This window comes from Urocitellus parryii, chromosome 8, assembly GCF_045843805.1.
Source record: "Urocitellus parryii isolate mUroPar1 chromosome 8, mUroPar1.hap1, whole genome shotgun sequence".
NCBI classification, from domain to species: domain Eukaryota; kingdom Metazoa; phylum Chordata; class Mammalia; order Rodentia; family Sciuridae; genus Urocitellus; species Urocitellus parryii.
The window spans coordinates 113,673,091-113,692,817 of NC_135538.1; the positions used below are offsets into that span (position 1 = coordinate 113,673,091).

The 19,727-nt window shown below is 41.0% G+C and overlaps 1 protein-coding gene across 13 annotated transcripts in view; it reads right to left on the minus strand.

Moving 5' to 3' along the window:
* Positions 1-19,727, minus strand: part of C8H6orf89 (chromosome 8 C6orf89 homolog) — a 52,922-nt gene that overhangs the window by 17,487 nt on the left and 15,708 nt on the right. For all 13 annotated transcript variants that reach the window (XR_013344229.1, XM_026383376.2, XM_077802222.1 and 10 more), the window contains 3 exons: positions 4,520-4,674; positions 4,175-4,314; positions 2,892-3,021 (listed from right to left, as the gene is read on the minus strand). Coding sequence is in view for 12 of the 13 variants with exons in the window: in XM_026383376.2 (XP_026239161.2) it covers positions 2,892-3,021; positions 4,175-4,314; positions 4,520-4,674 (425 nt within the window). In the remaining variant the exon portion in view is untranslated. The remainder of the gene's footprint in view (positions 1-2,891; positions 3,022-4,174; positions 4,315-4,519; positions 4,675-19,727) is intronic.

The following is a 19,727-nucleotide window of genomic DNA, read 5'->3' on the forward strand; positions in this document are numbered from 1 at the left end:
TAAATATATATTTTAAAAAGTGGCTCTGTCTGAGGCCCACCTGTGGTGGTTTAAGTATACAATCTTCTAAGGGTCTGATTTAATCCAGATATTTTAGATAAACAGGTATGCATATCCTTTAGGCACTCTTCTATGGACTATCATTTCTTACTATCAGGATTCTGATAAAAATTGCATAGCAGCAAGTTCAAATTATCTGGCAAGACCCAGGTAAGCAGATATGCCATGTTACTAATTAAACCCAATGACAATAAGCCTGGCCTCTGATTTTGAAAATGAGAGACAATCAAGACATGCACCTGCAGAGGTAACTACTGTCAGCAATATGCACTAAGTACAATCTGCTGTGTGCCAGGCACGGAGTTGTGAAGCCCGTGGATGGGCAGGGAATAGGGACATGCAGAAAAGTGGGACTTACTCTGGTTTTTCTCCCTAGCTCCAAAAAAACCCCTAGAGCTTCCTCTTCCTCGCCTCCCCAACTGAAGCTCTTGCCCTTCAGAGTAGAGCTCCTGCCTACATAAAACAGATGGCACAAGTTGGATTCCCTGGGTTTGGTTTTTCTTTTCCATTCCAGGACTCTAGGTTTGGGTCTCATCTTCTTCTGGGTCCAACCCTGGCTATGATTTTGTTTCTAAGACATATTAGAGCCATTTCAGTGAAATGGTGTAGTGACAGGAGGGAGCTTGGTACCTTGAGCTGGCCTGCAGTTGACTGGTGCTAACACCACAGAAGCCCTGATATCTGTAGTCTACAAAAAAAAATCCCAAAGACCTAAAGCAAGTGGGTGTAGTCTTCTTTCATAGGCCTGAGAGGGGTGGGGGCATGTTCCTTCACACCTAGAGTGGAAACAGAGAGACAGGAGATGCAGGCCAGCCCCAGGCAGCACTGTGGAGTGGGTGGAGCTAGACTTAATCTCTTCCCCTAGTGACTCCTAAGAACCAGATCCCCTCTTCTATCCTAAGCCTGCTTTGGGATGCTGGGCGCAGACCTTGACTTTACCAGAGCCCAGGAACAGGGATGTGGAGAACTGGGTGGAGTAACAAGGCTGGGAAAAAGGAAAGCTTGGGCTGGGGTGGGAAAACAGATGCTCCAAGAAACCAGACTCAGGACTTTTGCCTTTTGGGGCCACTCCCCTTCCCAAAACATCCTTGTGAACCACAATAAGATGATTTCGATAGCCATTTGAGTAACTCAAGTTACTTGGTTGGCTGGGCTCCTTGGTGCTAAGCAGGCTGGTGAAATTATCTTCAATATTCAAGTGGGAAAACTGAGATAAAGGCCCTCGCCCAGAATTAAATCATAATTATGAAGATGAAATCATCCTATGGCCAAAGTTCTAGTCAAGGACAGCAGGATAAACTCCGGTAAAGTCTGAGGCAAGAGCCCAGCACCTCCCCACTGCTGGCAGACAAAAGTTCTTACTTCTAGACAAAATGATTGTTTTTATAGGTTTTTAAATTTTTCCAACACAATTCAGCAAATCTGGAGCCAAACAAGAGTATCAGGAGGTTGAAGACTCAACCCAGAGTTGATAGGGAATCACAGTTTGGGACATTTAAATTTTGTGTTATTTTTTTTAAGTGGTGTTGGGGTTTGAACCCAGGGCCTCAAGCATGCTAAGCACAGCTTTACCTTGGGGATGTACCCCCATCCCTAATTTTTTTTTTTTTTTTTTTTACAAAATTCATCCTTTTAATTCTTCCAAATCAATAAAGGCTCAAAATCTTCCTCAGGAATGAAACTCAATAAAAGAACAATTCAGAGAAAAGTAAATAGACACAAACACAGAATACCTTCTCCCAGTCTACTGGCTAGGGACCAAGGTGGGAAACACTGGGTGCAGAGTGGGCCTTTCCACCCTGAGTGGGACACTTACTTTCTCCAAGTTTCTAGCAGATCCTCCCCAGGCTCCCAAGCTTTTGCCTTTCCAGTTCTCTACCTAAATGTTCTTTTTTTGTGTGTGGGGGGGAACGTCCCAGGGGTTGAACTCAGAGGCACTCAACCACTAAGCCACATTCCCAGCCCTATTTTGTATTTTATTTAGAGACAGGACTGAGTTGCTTAGGGCCTCACTGTTGCTGAAGTTGGCTTTGAACTCGTGTCTCAGCCTCCTGAACTGCTGGGATTACAGGTGTGTGCCACCACACCCGGCTTGAATGTTCTCATTTGTTTTTATTTTATTTTGGTGGTACTGGAAGTTGAGCTCAGGAATGTTCGAATGTTCTGTCTCTGAGCTACTTTCCCATTTGTTTTATTGTATTTTGAGACAGGGTCTTGCTAAGTTGTCCAGGCTGGCCTTGAATTTGCCATCCTCCTGCCTCAGCCTCCTAAGTAGCTGGGATTATAGGCATAAACTATGATGCCTGGCTTTCTTATTTATTTCTGGGGAAAGCCAGCTACCCTGGGAGTGGGGGGTTGAAGGAATCCTCCTGTTAATCTGCTCCACGACCTTGGACAGATCACTTAAAATCTCTCTGGGACTCAGTTTCCTTATTTACAAAATGGAAACATTGGACTATTCATTTATATACTATTCATCTATGGCTTGCCTACTTTATAATTTGGGGTAGAGAAGTCAGACTCACTGCACATTCAAGTCCCTTCAAAATTTACAATTCTACTCCCTTCAATATAGAAAAGTAGCTTGCCCCTACATGTTAAGGACAGGAAACAGGCTTTTAAGATACCTAAACTTTCTGGAAACATGCCTTTATAACAGGGTGGGCCACTGCAGGTCTCTTGGTTAGCAGCAGAAGGGAGACCTTTGGATTATGTAGGTGTCCCCTCAATTCACCCTCTAAGTCAATATACCAGAAAGGCCTTGATTATGACACCAATCCAGATCCCAAATGAAGAATGTTCTAGATCCAAGTCATCTCAAAATTTCCTACCTTGCTCCCCACAACAGGTTCCGGGTGAAGAAGGAAGCACTTTTTTAAGGAGGCATCTTTTGGAAATGGCAGGTGGATAAAAACAGGAAAAAGCTCCCGTAAAATTTGTGACCTATTCAGAGGTCTTCTCCTGTAAAAGTTTGTAACAGAAAAACATCATCAGACTGGGCCATCCAGCCTATCTACTAACAGAGGACTAAGCAAGGGTGGGGAACTGGGTGGTAGGTAAAGAGGAAAAGAAAACAGTATAATATCTTAAGTTCTAGGTCCATGAAGAAGAGTCAAGCTGAAAAAATGAATTATAACATGCACACACACGCATAAACCCTATGGCCATGGTTTCTATGAGTGGGTGGTATGTCTAGAAAGTCCAGTTAAAACAATGTATAGACAAAGAAAAGAAAGGATCTATTCATTCTACCTTGTAAAGAGATCACAAAAACAGCAGGCCACGTGGGGGAGGGAAGGAGAGAGGAGGGGATAAAAAAGCATGACCCTTCTTCCCAGTGCAGAGTGGGAGGCCTGATGAGCTTGTTAAACTGGGCATTCTATCTCAAAAATAGATGGCAAATTTAAAGTTAGGAGGATGTATTAAGAAATTATCCGGAAGAATTCCGAGAAAGCTATTTTAATTCTCCTTTGAAACAGTTCTAGGATAGAAACCAGCTTTTGTTTTCTTGTTAGAGAGCAACCTTAGACCCAAGGAATGGACCCGACTGGGCCAGCCAGCTTATCTTCAGGACTGGAAGCCATGGAGTGTCTTCTGTAGGACGCAGAAAGGAATAGGGAAACCAACACGGGTGTCAGTCCTGATGGGGTGTGCTTGGGCAAGTTACTGAGCCTCTCTGATTGCCACTCTTCTGATCTGAAAAATGACAATTATAATTTCTTTTTCCCAGAGCTATTGTGAGTGTCACTAATGAGCAACAGACACTAAGCACCAAAACACTCTGCCTAGAACAAGCAAGTGCCAGGAAATGCAGTTCTCCTCCTGCTCCTCACGCTCTTTCCTCGGCCCCAGTGCTCAGGACCCATCCTCCAGACACGTCTCTATTAACACATACTTAGAAATAAATCATGATTCTATTAGGCACCCCATGGTGGTGCCCTTCTTTTGACCATGCTCCATTTGGTTAGTTTATCAGAGAACTCCTCTCCCTTGGCTGTATGCTGTCAAGTGAGTACTCGGTGCGGTCACGTGGCAGGGGCTCAGTGGCTCCCACTGTTTGGACATCTAGCCCACCTCTTCCCCACACACAAGCTAAGTGCCCTTCCATACTCACCATGGATAAGGAAAGGGGAACCACCGCTCAGGAAAGCAACGCCACCACTTGGCAAAAAACCCTTCAGTGAAGCCTTCTGTCATCTCAGGATACTGGCACAAAAAATGTTGAATCTCCTCAGACAATAGGGGCTGTCCAGACTTGGTGAGACAGAAAGCAAACCATCACTCAGTGAGAGAATCAGGATTTTTTTTTTCAGTTTTTTTAGTTATAGAGGGACACAGAACCTTTATTTTACTTATTTATTTATACGTGGTGCTGAGGATTGGACCCAGCGCCTCATACATGCTAGGCAAGCGCTCTACCACTGAGCCACAACCCCAGCCTGAGATTCAGTCTTCTTACCTTGATCACCAGAGGATGGAGTCTCTCGAACTCCTTGGGGGTATCTTCCAGGAGTATTACCTTGAGGGGTAATTTCTGAGCACAGCCAGTGCAGTTGGGAGGGATGAGATCTGACTCATTCTGCTCACAGTCATTTGTCCACCAGGGGTCAAAATCTGAGAGGGGGAGAGATATGGAGAAAGAGTTAGACACAGGAATAACACAGCTGTAGATCCAGTACTCCGGGAACAAAAGTGAAAGGAACATAATTTTCAAAGGAAACAATGATAAGCACAAGACCTCTGAAGAGGGACATGTGAAGTAAGTACCCTCTGAAGACAAGTAGAGGGTCCAGGGGACAGGGATGGGAAGGATACTTTTCTCTGTATACTTTCTTACACTTTATGAAAAATGTCTTTTAACATGTACATATATTTCCTAAATCAAATCAATAAATTAAACATAACAGTTGGCAAAAGCATTCTCTCTCAACATTTTCTAACCCATGACCACTTGTCTGAAATGTCTACAGCACACGGGGAGGGCAGATGGAAAGGGTGGCCTCATACCCCTGATACATGTCTTCTCGCACACTCTGAGCATCTAGACCTCTGGCTCTCAAGAACAAGTGGGGGCCAGGACAACTCTGGGAAGGAAGAGTGAGGAAAGGGCACAGAAAACAGAAGGGATGCAGGAGAGACAGCACTTCCTAGGGGCCCTTTTGGCATACAGTGAATTGCATCTGCCCATAAGAACTATTCCACCCTATCTCACCAGAGGCAGGGCCACTACTAACCCTTGTTTCTGGACCACAGGTTGGTCAGAAGTGGAAGGACCCCAACCCAGACCCTGATATGAGTACTCACTGGCTGCCTGAAACCTTTCCCTGGTTGGCTCCTTCTCTGAGGGGGCTGTTTCTATATGACCTCCCCAGCTTCTTCCTGTCCCTGCCCTCTGACAGAATCCTTTTTATAATGCTATTATATTATTTCTTGTTTATCTTCTGTTCTGGGTTTCATCTGTACTCTCTCAGAGTTGTTTGTTTTGAACTCTAATTTGAATCCAAAATGTTTCACAACATGGTTCTGATTAAAACCTAGTAGAAATGAATCCAGAGAGAGCCTAGAACAAAAAGCAAGAGACAACCAAATGTGGCTGGAATGAACTCATTTATTTAGGTACTGGAGATTGAACTCAGGGGCACCTGACTTCTCAGTTATAGCCTCAACCATTTTACTTTTTTTTTTTTTTTTTAAAGAGAGAGTGAGAGAGAGAGAGAGAGAGAGAGAGAGAGAGAGAGAGAGAGAGAGAGAGAATTTTTAATATTTTTTAGTTCTCAGCGGACACAACATCTTTGTATGTGGTGCTGAGGATCGAACCCGGGCCGCACGCATGCCAGGCGAGCGCGCTACCACTTGAGCCACATCCCCAGCCCCTCAACCATTTTACTTTGAGAAAGGGTCTCACTAAGTTGTCCAGGCTGACCTAGAACTTGCAATCTTCCTGCCTCAGCCTCCCAAGTTGCTGGGATTACAGGTGTGCCCTACTGTGTGAGGTGAACCGAAGTTTTTAAACTAATAAACTCATTTAGAAACTGACCCTTATTCACAAAATATCTTCTTTCTTTTTTTATATACCTTTATTTTATTTATTTATTTTTATGTGGTGCTGAGCCTAGGGCCTTGCATGTGCTAGGTGAACGCTCCACCGCTGAGTCACAACCCCAGCCCTCACCAAACATTTCCTGTAATCAGTAGTAAACACTTCATCTTGGTGTTCGTTAAGGCAGTAGCAGAGGGATGGGACTCCCCTCTAGGGAAGGTCTGTGACCAGCACATCCCTCACAGATAGCACTGGGCGTCCTCAAGGAGCTCTCCTCCTGGTCAATCTATCAACCAGACAACTGCAGGTGCAAGGGGGCCTCTCCTCCCACAGGGCTCGCCAGGGGCCTCCAGGGCCAGCGGAATAAACTTATAGAGTCACCTGTTTCTGTGATACACTAAGGTTGCAAAGTGTACACTTTTTTCCTTCTGGAATATTTTCAAATGTTCCTTATTAGGAGTCAAAAATAATGAATTCTTGCCAAAATACAAGAACTCCACATAATGGACACACCATGAAGCACAAATAATTATAACAACACGTTACCATTACACACCACGTTTCAGTTTCCAAAGTAGTTGGGAAGAAAAGGAAGCTAATGCAACAAGAACCTGGCCCTGCATGTGCCATTTCTGCGTACTATACTGTTTGATTTGTACCATGTGGTTGCGGAGAAGGCCTCATTACTTTGACCTTATAGATAAAAACTAAAAGTTAAGAGTGTGACAGGGGACGCTGGGCAAGGGGCCCAAGGGAACACTGCCATAGGGCTTCCAGGGCTTGAAGCGCATCTGACTCTTGAGAGAAAAATGAGGAAATTGATCCATCAATGAGGCTTTTCAGCAGGGGTTTCCTGATGTTCTAGGGACATTATTCCGAGTTGGGATGAGAGCGCCCTAAGAGAGACTGGGAAGAGGACGACCTAGTTATATTCTGACTTTCCTCTTTTGGGGTCCCGTGAAGAGATGTGAAACAATGAGACTAAATGGCAGAGGTAGTGGGCTTGAAGGAAAGGCAAATTCATAGACGGGGGCGGCACTGCTGTGAATGTTTGGCTGGATGACACCCCGCAGGGCTCCTCATCTAAAGAGCACCAACCTGCGAGACCCTGGATAGCCACAGACTTGTTACATTTTCTGCAGTGATGTGTCATATTTCAACAGAATCAGTTAATTAAGATCGTCTTCCCAAGAGGTGAGAGTAAAGCATCAACACAAAGGGGAGCCGTCCTCTAATCTGTACAAATGTGCTGCATTGTCTAGCAGCAAGCAGCTCTGAAGGGTTTAAGTGTAACTTGTTTAATTTTATTATGAGCTTTAGATATTCTTGGTATTTCCAGGTGGAGATTCCTTGAAACACAGGTACAAGAAGAAGACCCAGTAAAGGAAAATCAAGAAAGGAAAATAAAGCAAGATTAGGACAGTATCTTGGGAAATAAGAGAAAAACTTAGGGGTGACTTTCCCTGAAAGTCCAAGAAACACACGTAAACAAATGCTAGTACTAAAGGAATAATATAAGATGAAATAATGTAAGATGCATATACCTTAATATGTAAAAAGCAATAGCTTTATTGCTCTAACTAATTAAAAACTGAAATTAAAATGATCCAATTCATAAAAACTAGAAATAAATTTAATAAGAAAGGTAAAACTAGGAGCTGGGTGAGCGGCACCTCCTTCCTTGGGAGGCAGAAGCAAGAGGATCACCAGTTCAAGGCAAGCTGCAACTTAATGAGACCCTGTCTCAAAATTTAAAAAAAAAAAAAAAAAAAAAAAAAAAAAGTACTAGGGGATGTAACTCAATGGTAGGGAACCCCTAGGTTCAATCTCCAGTACCACCACCATAAAAAAAAAAGGCCAAAACTATAAAACTTTATTAAAGGACATAAAAATAAGATCCCAAGGGCTAAGGTTCTAGCTCAGTGGTACAACACTTGCCTAGCATATGTGAGGTTTGATCCTCAGCACCACATAAAAGTAAATGAATAAAAATAGAGGGGTTGTGGCTCTGTGGTAGAGCGCTTGCCTAGCATGTGTGAGGCACTGGGTTCAATCCCTGGCACCACATAGAAATAAATAAAATAAAGGTATCGTGTCCATCTACAAATAAAAATATTTTAAAAAATAAGATCTCAAAACAAAGAAAGAAACCATGTACTATAGTCCTGGGTAGGGAGACTAGATATAAACTTGTCAAATCTCGGGCTAAGGATGCTCAGTGGTATAGTGTTTGCCTAGCATGTGGGAAGCTCTGGGTTCTATCCTCAGTAACAAACACACACAAAATGTCGAGTGTCCCAAAACCATACACACAAAATTAATATAACTTGGACAGAATCACATCAGGTTTCTTACTAGTGAAGGCAGGGGTGGGATGAGGCTGTCACAACAGGGTTCTAAAGTTCACCTATAAAGTGCATGTGTGGAATAGCAAGAGGCAGTAATCAGTAATCCAGCCTGCCCAACCATCCTGGACAACATAATGACTTCCCAAGTATGGACACTGGCTAAAATCGATGGAGGACACTCCCCTCAGGCACAGGAACAGTTAGAACACAGTTATGTGACAGACACTGGGCAAATGACCGACTTAAAGACCCCCACCTCTGACTGCCCATGGGTTATTAACAGGCTCGAGCCTGTATCTACCTGGGTAGAGGTGGGTAGGACTGGAAGGGCAGAACATGATTTTGCTTTCTCTAAGTAGTTGTCAATACATTTCTTTTTAAAAGCTTTACTAAGATAAAATTTACATACTATAAAATGTATGCATTTAAAGTGTATAATTTATCAGATGATAGACTATTCATCCAGAAAAACAAATTTAAAAAGTTTAAACATATTATTCACTGAATATTAGTGAATTCCTAGTTGTGTAACTCTCATTACTAATTTAAAAATATTTCCAGCATTCTAAAAACAAACTCTGTATCAATCAGCAGTCACGGATGTCCAATCCCCTGCCACCTCCGTCCAACCCTGAACAACATAAGTGGAATCATACTATATGTGGCCTTTTATATCTAGCTTCTTTCATTCTGCATAAGTTTTCTTCTTGGTAACCAGGGACTGAACCCAGGAGCACTTAACCACTGAGCCACATCCCTAGCCCCTCCCCAACCTTTTAAAATATTTTAGAGACCTAGCCTCCATGAGGTGCTTAGGGCCTTGCTAAGTTGTTGAGGCTAGCTTCAAACTCGCAATCCTGCCTCAGCCTCCTGAACCTCAGCTTCCCAAGCCTCAGCTTCCTGAGCCACTGGGATTACAGGTGTGTGCCACCATGCCCAGCTTGCATAGGTCTTCAAGGCTTGTCTTTGTTGTAGTATGTATCCATACTTCATTCATTTTTTTTTTGGCAGTTTTTGTGATTAAGCACACAAAAAACGTGCACATCAACTATCTTTTCATTTTCTTCACTGCTCAGCCTTGGTGTTGGAACTGGTGAGCTGGGCTGCTCTTTCCAGGATGGCTTTGCGGTTCTTGGAGGAATCGTTGTGAGCAATCTCAGCACAGTAAGGTTTGTTACACATGAGCAGCACTTCCACTCCTTGACACTGTGAACCAGGAACTTACGGAAGCCACTAGGCAGCGTGTGCTTTGTTTTCTTGTTGCTCCTGTAACTAATGTTGGGCATCAAGATCTGGCCCTTGAATCTTCTCCACACCGAATTGTCAATGTCCCTGGGTTTCTGCCAGTTGCACTTAATTAATGTAAAGTGATATTTCATTGCATGGATATGCCACATTTGTCTACATGTTCATCAGTTGGTGAAAATTTTAGTGGTTTCTATTTTGGGGTTACTATGACTCATGCTTCTATTACATCTTTTGTGTGGACATATGTTTTTACCTCTCTTGAGTATCTATCTAGGAATGGAATTACTAGGTCACATAGTAACTCTGTTTTAACTCTTTGAGGAACTGCCACACTATTTGACATTCCCATCAGCACAGATTAAGTTCCAATTTCTTCATGTTCAAGCAAACACTTGTTAAACGTCTGTTTTTTTCTTTTTTTTTTTTTTTTTAATTACAGCCGTTTTCATGGGTATGAAGTGATTTGTATTTTCCTGATGCCTAATGATATTGAGGATCTTTTCATGTATATACAGGCCATCTGTATATTTTTAAAGAAATGTCTATTCAAATTCCTTGCTAACTTTTCATTGATTGTCCTATTCTAGAACTAGATTTTAAGAGGTATAAACAAGAAATTCTTTTTGTTTTAGTACGGGGGATTGAACCCAGTACTAAACCCTGCACACTCACTAAATTGCTGAATATGGTCTCAAACCGATGATCCTCTTGTTTCAGCCTTCTGAATAGCTGGGATTACACAAATGAACCACCTTACCCAGTTAACGATAAATTCTTGAAAATGAAATGAGGGATTTAGTTCACCAGACATTAGAGCATTCTATATTATTACAATAATTAAAATAGTAAAGTTAATCCTCATTATTAGAATTCCTATTTTCAAATTCCTCTAATCCCTAAATTAATACTCTAAAATCAATACCCAAGATACTTTTTGCATCATTTGCAGAGCAGCAAATCCCAGCTGAGGTAGAACAAGGTAACATCTTTTACTGTTTTTTCCCCATTTCCAATATTATAAACAAGCATCCTATTCATAATCTATTTTATTTTTTTATTATTTATTTTTTAGTTTTTTAATTGGACACAATATCTTTATTTCACATTTATATGGTGTGGAGGATCAAACTCAGTGCCTCAAGCATGCTAGTCGAGCACTCTACCACTGAGCCACAACCCCAGCCCCTCATAACCTATTTTAATGCCACGTTTTTTGGCATTTTTGTGCTTTTCGTTGAGTGATTTTTGTATTTAAAAGGACCCCTAAAAGAGACAGTGCATGTGTGGGGTCAAAGCGCATATGCAACCTCTCTGTACTTCCCCAATTTTGATGTGAATTCAAAACTGCTCTAAAAAATAAAGTTAATTAATGAAAAGAAAAAAAAAGTTCTCAAGTATAATGCTAAAGTGCTACCTGGTCTTCTTTAGTGCCAGAAGGCTGTGATGTGCCTTGCGGAAAAAATATGCATTTGTTCATAAATTATAATGATGTTGACTATGAATTTAATGTTAATGAAGCAACAATATATATTCAACAAGGGGCCTTTAAACAGAAACATACACAAAACAAAGTGTGCACTGATTAGAAAACTGTGGGAGAGGCTTGCAGGTACCTAACCTGTATTTCCTGTAAAGGCAGTAATCTAGCAATCATTAATCTAGTGTTCTCAGAAACTTCAGACCCTAGACATAACTGCAATAAATAATGAAAATCAACTGTGTGCTTCCTCTGCACAGAGGAAAATTATATATATATAATATATATTATATTATATATATATATTTATATATATATGCAAAAAGCTTAAGAAAACAGAAAAAAGAATGTAGAAATAGATCTAATATGTGTAACCCTAACTCTAACCTTAACACCTCGTACAAAATAAATAAATAAATACACACGCATATGCGCATATGTATATCTTATAGAAATACAGTACATGTATTCAAAAATATGTTTATAAATATGTCAGGTATATTTTTTATAATAGAAAAGCAAAACTTGTTAAATTGTGGACTATTCTCAGAATAGAGTATAAAATTCCCCCAAATTATATACTGGGTTAAATAGTATCCAAAATTTATGACCTTTCTGGACTTCAAAACGTGACCTTACACAGAAATAAGTTCTCTGCAGATGCAATTAGTTAAGATGGGGTCATACTGATGTATAGGCCCTTAATCCAATCTGAATGGTGTCTTTGTTATGGTTTGGATGTGACGTGTCCTCCAAAAGCTCATTTGTGAGACAATTTAAGAAGGTTTAGAGGGGAAACGATTGGGTTATGAGAACCTTAACCCAATCAGTGAATTAATCACCTGACGGGATTAACTGAGTGGTAACTGAAGGTGTGCAGGATGGCTTGAGGAAGTGTGTCATTGGGGCATATATTTTATATGTGGCAAGTGCAGTCAGTCTCTCTACTTCCTGATCATCATAAGGGCAGATTTCCTCTACCACAGTCTTCCACCACGTTGTTGTGCCTCGCCTCGAACCCTGAGGAATGAAGCCAGCTGTCCATGGAATGAGACCTCTGAGACTGTGAGCCCTCAAATAACCTTTTCCTTCACTCACTGTTCTTGTCAGGTCTTTTAGTCATAGCTGTGAAAAAACTGACTAAAACAGTTTTTATAAGAAGAGCAGAGGGGACTTGGGTTGTGGCTCTGGGTTCAGTGGTAGAGGACTTGCCTGGCATGTGTGAGGCCCTGGGGTCAATCCTCAGCCCTGCATATAAATAAATAAATAAACAAACAAAGAAACAAATAAATAAATAAACAAATAAAGGTCCATTGACAATCAAAAAATATTTAAAATAAAAAGAAGAGGAGGAGTAGAGGACACAAAGGATATGCACACAAGGGAAGACAGCCATGTGAAGATAAAAGCAGAGACTGGAGCCCAGCCAAGGCACACCAAGGGTTGTTGGCAACCACAAGGAGCTGAAGAGCTTCAGGAGGAAGCACGGCCCTACCAATACCCTGATTTCAGACTTCCAGTCTCTAGAACTGAGAGAACAGATTATGTTGTCTTAAGCTACCCAGCCTGTGGTACTTTGATTTAGTAGCCTAAGAAAGTAATTCCATGAGTCTAGCCAAAAATAATACCTACATAAGCCCCTTTATGTGATTGTGAAGCAAAAAAGTGTTTGTGTGTATAAAGTACATAAGGCTGGGGGTGTAGCTTAGTGGTAGAGCGTGTGCTTAGCATGTGAGAGATCTTGGGTTCATCCCCAATACCCCTCAAAAAGAATTTTTTTTGAACCAAAACATTATGCCACTTTATTTTCTTTGTATGTATGTGTTGTTTTATGTATCTTCCGAGTAAAAAATGTCTTTGGAGATCATGAAAACTTAAGCCAAGAATATCAAGTTTGAAATGTGGAACTGAGTCATATCAGAAGGCAGTCCTGGGCTGGTAAAGCGCTCTCCTGGCATGTGTGAGGCACTGGGTTTGGTCCTCAGCACCACATAGAAATAAGTAAAATAAAGGTCCATTGACAACTAAAAAAAAATCTTTAAAAAAAAAAAAAAGAAGGCAGCATCAGTCCCCTGGAGAGGCACCCAAGAGGAGCAGAAGCATGTGACAAGGAGGGTGCCAGCAAAGGAAAAGGGGAAATGAGGGGGAAGGATCACTGGAATGGGCTAGCCTATGCCATCCAAATTTCAAGAGCTACTTTTGCTTTCTTAGCCTTGAGATCACCAAGATGGATAAAGTATGTGCTTGTATTTAATGGAAAGGGCATAAAGAATGGGCAGGCAGAGGACTATTTGGGGATGGGGTGGGGGAACAGTGTAGGCTCTTCCTCCCCTTCTACAGAATCCCCCAAAACAGAGATGTGACCAGACTACAGTGGGCTTTTGTGCGTCTACCTGCAAACGTTTCATGTGATATTTTCTCTACATATGGCAGGAGCCATCATGCCACAAAATGAGCAAAACCCCATCCTGGGAAACAGTCAAGAGCACACAGACAGACCATCCCATGGAACCCAAGCTCACAACGCTTTTTCAATTATATAGAGTTGCTGCAACTTGCTTCTTTCTGTCCCCGTTTCTACTCATTCTTTCTACAGCACCAGACAGAAAGGCCAGTGGAAGGAACATAGTAACTGCCCATTTTTCTTTCAAAATTTCCTCTAGGTAACAAAGATAAGGAAGAAAAGTACAATGCCAATAATAGTTTTACTCCGGATATGCTCCCATATCAGTTATTTACAGAGAAGAAAAAAAAAAGCAGGGAAGAGAAGAGAAACTCTATGTACATATATGAGTTTAATAAATCTCACAACCTGTAGTCCAAATTCTCACCATGATTTGGAATTATTTCCCTGTTTGAAAGTCAAAAACAATCTCCTAGACCAAACATAGCCTTGAAGTCTAGGTACAAAAACTGTAACCTCCCACTCTTTTCTACAAGTTGGACCTTCTGCAGAAAACTGGGTGGTCAAGATCTGACTATCAAAAGGCTTTCTGGTGCCTGAGAGTAACTGACAAAGAATACTCATGTAGGCTGGTTTACTGCGAACAACCACAGCATACCCTGGAATTCGAAGTAGGGAGACTCCTTTCACACAGATTATTAACCTGGCAAAAGAAAAAAAAAATCTTTTTGGACAAAATTCTTCCTCTGGGTAACAAGGATAGTGAAGTAGAAAGAAAGGCCCAAAGCTAATCCTAGCTGTGCAAGAGCAGAGAGTCTGTCTGTTTTGTTCACTGCTCTGTCGAAAGCAGTGCCTGGCACACAGTAGGGTTTCTAGAAACGGAAGGGAGGGAGGCCACTCCTGACTTTTCAGAAACTTTAACAATAAGATTAAGTCCATGGAGAGGAAAATCAAATGAGCAGTGTGAATCCACAGAAACCTCAAAATAAGGATTAAATGCCACATGTGGTGGCACCAATTTATAATCCCAGCTATTTGGGAGGCTGGGGTAGGAAGATCACAACTTCAAGGACAGCCTGCTTACTTAATGAGACCATGTTAAAATAAAACAAAAAGGTCCTGGATTCAATCCCTAGTATCAATTAAAATATATACATTCAATAAATATATCCTCAGGATTTTTAATGCTAGATTTCTATTCTTTCTTTTTAAGTTATTTTTTAAATATTTTTTTTAGTTGTAGTTGGACACAGTACCTTTATTTATTTATTGTTATGTGGTGCTGAGGATTGAACCCAGTGCCTTGCATGTGCTAGGTGAGCATTCTACTTCTGAGCTGCAACCCCAGCCCCTATGCTAGATTTCTTTTTTTAAAAATTTTTTTAAATGTTGATGAGCTTTTATTTTATTCATTTATTTTTATGAGGTGCTGAGAACTGAACCCAGAGCCTCTAGGCACTAGGCAAGTGCTCGACCACTGAGCCACAACCCCAGCCCCTAGATTTCTTATATTAGAAATATAACAAGGAGAGGGGCTGGGGCCGTAGCTCAGTGGTAGAGTGCCTGCCTCACATGTGTGAGGCACTGGGTTCAATCCTCAGCACCACATAAAAATAAAGAAAGAAAGATATTTTAAAAAGAAATATACCAAGGAGAGCTGGGGCTGGGGCTCAATGGTAGAGCACTTGCCTACCACATGTGAGGCACTGGTTGGATCCTCAGCACCACATAACAATAAATAAATAAGACAAAGGCACTATGTCCATCTACAATTAAAAAGAGAGAGAAAAAAATAAAAAGAAAAAGAAGAAGAAAAGCAATGTACCCAGGAAAAGCCTGCACGTCCATGGTAAAGTTCCCTGACTGACACTGGTACGTGCTCACTACTTGACCAAGCTACCCTTTAAGCTCGTGTTGCACAGGGCTTCTTCTAGTGAGGAAGGGGTGAAGCCTCGATAGTGCAGGTGGCCACGGCCAGCTCTGCATGGGAGGCATCACAGCTGGAGCCCCCTTCATACATGAGAGGGATAGAGGCCCAAGGAATCATTTTGCCAATGGCTTTGCCTTCAGAAGCAACACATTTGAACCATTCCAAACCAGAGTCCACCTATTTTCATGAGTTCTCATTTGTATGAGAATTTGTCTCCAAAGGTGAGACTTTAGGTAAGTTAGTTAATCTTGCCTGTTTCCAAATCTTTGAAGTGGCTAACTATCTTATATGATTGCTGTGAGGCTGAGAAATGAAAATAAAGTACATGGTACGGTGCCTGGTACTGCTTGTCAGAGTTGTTGATTTCACAGAAGGTAAGTTTATTTTGCCAATAAAAGAGGAAGGTATTCCTCGAGGTCCAAGAATTTCATATTTGGATACTGGCCTAGACCTTCTATGTTCCTTAGTTCTAAGTCAATGAATAACCTACTATTCCCTCCATGATATTGCTGGACCCACTTCATCCTTCCTCGAAGGTCATGGATACATAGTGTTCTTGCTGTGCAGTGCAGACACAACATCTCACCGTATGTGAGGCTATCCAGGTCTCCTCAGCATAAATGAATGTTTTAATTTAAAATTGGCCAGAAAATGCCTGAAGTAAACAAAATAACTGGGCATATAACCTTGGAATTTGGCTTAGTGAGACCAGAGATGGCAGGTAAAGAGTGGTATAATGAGCAGAATGATAGAATAGCGTTAAGAACTAGTGTTCAAGTGCTAGTTTGCCACTTTTTTTTTTTTTTAACCCTGGGGAGCTTTACCATTGAGCCACATACCCAGCCCTTTATATTTTTTATTTTTGAGACAGGGTCTCACTACTGCTTAGGGCCTCAATAAATTGCTGAGGCTGGCCATGAACTTGAAATCCTCCTGCCTCAGTCTCCCAGGTATCTGGAATTATAGGTATATGACACCACACCCAGCTAGTTTGCCACATCACACCCGGCTAGCTTGGCACATTTAGATGGATAAGCAAGTTCCTTCACGTCTCCTGGCCTCTTTTATAAAATAGGGGTATATACTAGACTAACTCTAAAGTTCCTTTTTAAACTCTCAGGATCAATGATTTGAGTTACAGACACAGCACAGTGGAACAGCACTTGCTTGCCTAGCACTCGCAAGGCCCTGGATGCAATCCCCAGTACCACCAATAAATACAAATTTTAAAAAGACTCAATGATTCAATGAAAATGATGAAAGTCACGAGGATAATGGGCAGAAGCAAAGGAGACATAAAAATTATGAGTCTGGGAGGAAAAAAAAAGAACAGAATGTAAATATGAAGGGAAAACTATGGATTAATAAGAGAAAATATTAAGTAAGACATTATCCATAACAGTACAGACTGGGAGGATAAGCTGGGCTGAAAGCCTAGGAAAACACCAGTGCAGGAAACTTCTAACGGGTCAATAATTTAAAAGATCATTTATCATTGAATTGCAGTATCAGTCAGAAAGAACCCTGTTTCTTCAAGGACTTGAGAGCTGAGAGAGAAAGCATTTGGAGACTTGAAGAAGAAAGAACTTTCCAAAATCAAACTGAAAACTAGACTCCTCAGTCATCCTGTACAGTTATGAACTATTCACATCAGAGGTTAAGAACCCAGATGGACGACAGGCTGCCTGGGTTCAAATCTTGGCTCCAAAACAATAGTCTTAGAATCTTGAGCAAATGACCTCATCTTACTGTGACTTCATCTGTAAAATGGGCATAAAACCTGAATCTACCTCATAAAGATGTTGTAAATATTAAATGAGCCAACATATGGAAACACTGTTAAACTGGACTGGCATTTGGTGAGTACTAAATAACCAGAAGCTTCTTTACTTATTTTCTGCTGTGGAGTATATTGTTCCCATGACTCACTACAAAGTCACTTCCATCTTCCTCATCAAGAGGTAGGAGGAGGGTGGGATTTCCTACCCAAGGCTGAAACCTAGAAAGAGAACCCCACTTCTGTTGGCTTTTTGTTCCCTGGGTGGAGTCAGGAGGAAAACCCACCAGAGCTCAGGAGGAAACCTCTTACCATTGGTGGTCATGCCTCTAGAACATCAAGTTGCCACTGTCGTTCCCAAGGTGCCACTGCAAGGAGCACCAGCTGACCCTGGGAGCATCAGACAAGCCGCACTTAAGGAAACAATATGCTCACACGGTTTCCTTGGGGAAATCTGCCAGAGCATTTTCCTACTGCCTTTATTTCAAAGGTACTGCTAGCGATCCTTAGCTGAAAACAGTTGTTGGTTGTTTTCCTTTTTTTTTTTTTTAACCAGACTTTAAGAATTATAGTTTTACTTTTCCAGCCCTCTTAAAGGCCCAGAGGTTCCTACTTCTCACACCCAATTCTATTTACCCCTCATATCATTATGCCATCTTAACTTTCCTTCTAAATATCCTGCAAAACACTGTTGTTTTATTTATTTATTTTTTATTTTTTTTTATTTTTTTTTTTTAAAGAGAGAGTGAGAGAGGAGAGAGAGAGAGAGAGAGAGAATTTTTTAATATTTATTTTTTAGTTCTCGGCGGACACAACATCTTTGTTGGTATGTGGTGCTGAGGATCGAACCCTGGCCGCACGCATGCCAGGCGAGCGCGCTACCGCTGAGCCACATCTCCAGCCCAACACTGTTGTTTTAATGTTTACAACTTTGCCGAACTAATACACAGGAAAATATGGTGAGTCAGTATCTACACTTCTAAGTCAAGTCAGTACTTTTATAGAATCAACAACATTAATGAGCTAAAACCATACACTTCCATGGACTCACTGGATTTCAATCTTCAGGGCAAAATATTAATTTTAAATGGGGGCTGGGGTTGTGGCTCAGTGGTAGAGTGCTTGCCTAGCATGCATGAGGCACTGGATTCAATCCTTGCACCACGCATGAGGCCCTGGGTTTGATCCTTAGCACCACATAAAAATAGAGATATTGTGTCCACCTAAAACTAAAAAAAATAGATTTTTTTTTTTTTTAGTTTTAAATGGACCAAATAATTAGGATTTCTGACAAGACACTGAAGTTTCTTAAACTTTTAAACTATAATTTAGAGGAGGAACAATCATTGTCCCTTGATCAATTCTCATTTTTTAGCTTGTCTATGAAGACTTTCTCTAATGAAGCAGGAGAAAGAACCATCAACCAGGCCCTGTTTACTTCATCCCACGTGCCAAAGAGCAGACGCTACCTCTGCGGAGGCTGTGAGGGGAAGACCATCAGCAAAGGAGAAGGATGTGTCTGGGCTAACTGACAAGGTTCTCTGGTTCTTTTCTCCAGATGCCCTGGACCTTCCTGACAGAAATTGGAAACTTAATTTTTGAGTTATATTGATGAAATTCAAAAATAATCTTCCCAATAAATATAAGAAAGTTATATCTAGAATTTAAAAACTAAATATGTGAGCTGTTGACTTAAAAGGAAAAAAACAAAAACCCAAGACACTTTTTTATCTTACAATGTTCCCTTCCTCTGGTTTGGTATTTTTTCAAATTTTTTTTTTTTTTAGTTGTAGATGGACACAATACCTTTATTCATTTATCTATCTTTATGTGATGCTCAGGATAGAACTCAATGCCTCACCTAAGGAAGGCAAGCACTCTAACCACTGAGCTACAGCGCCAGCGGCCCGCCCCTAATTTTGTATTTTTACTTATTTTTCATGGTGCTAGGGATTGAATCCAGAGGCATTCTACCACTCAGCTACATTCCCAGTCCTTTTTTATTCTGAGTCAAGGTCTCACTAAGTTACTGAACTTGTGATCCTCAAACTTATGCTCCTCCCGTTTCAGCCTCCTTAGAAGCTGGGATAACAGGCATGTACCACCACACCTGGCTCCTTCCTCTGATTTTAATTAATTTTGGAAATCTTTTCATGACTTCCTCAAATGTACAAAAATAGCTTTCAAAGGAAACCCAATTCAAGAGATAATTTTTATGACTGATTAGGTTTTGGCTTAAAGAATGGTATTATAATTAGAAAGCTTGGCTTAAACTAATAATTTTTTTTCCTGAAAACATATTTCCTAAAAGTTATCCTAAATCCTACAGGTTTCAAAACAGTTACACACAAAAAAATCCTACATTTGTGATATTAATGTACACATTTCCTATATATCCAAATAATATAAAAAAAAACACAAAAAAGGAGGGAGGGGCTGAGGG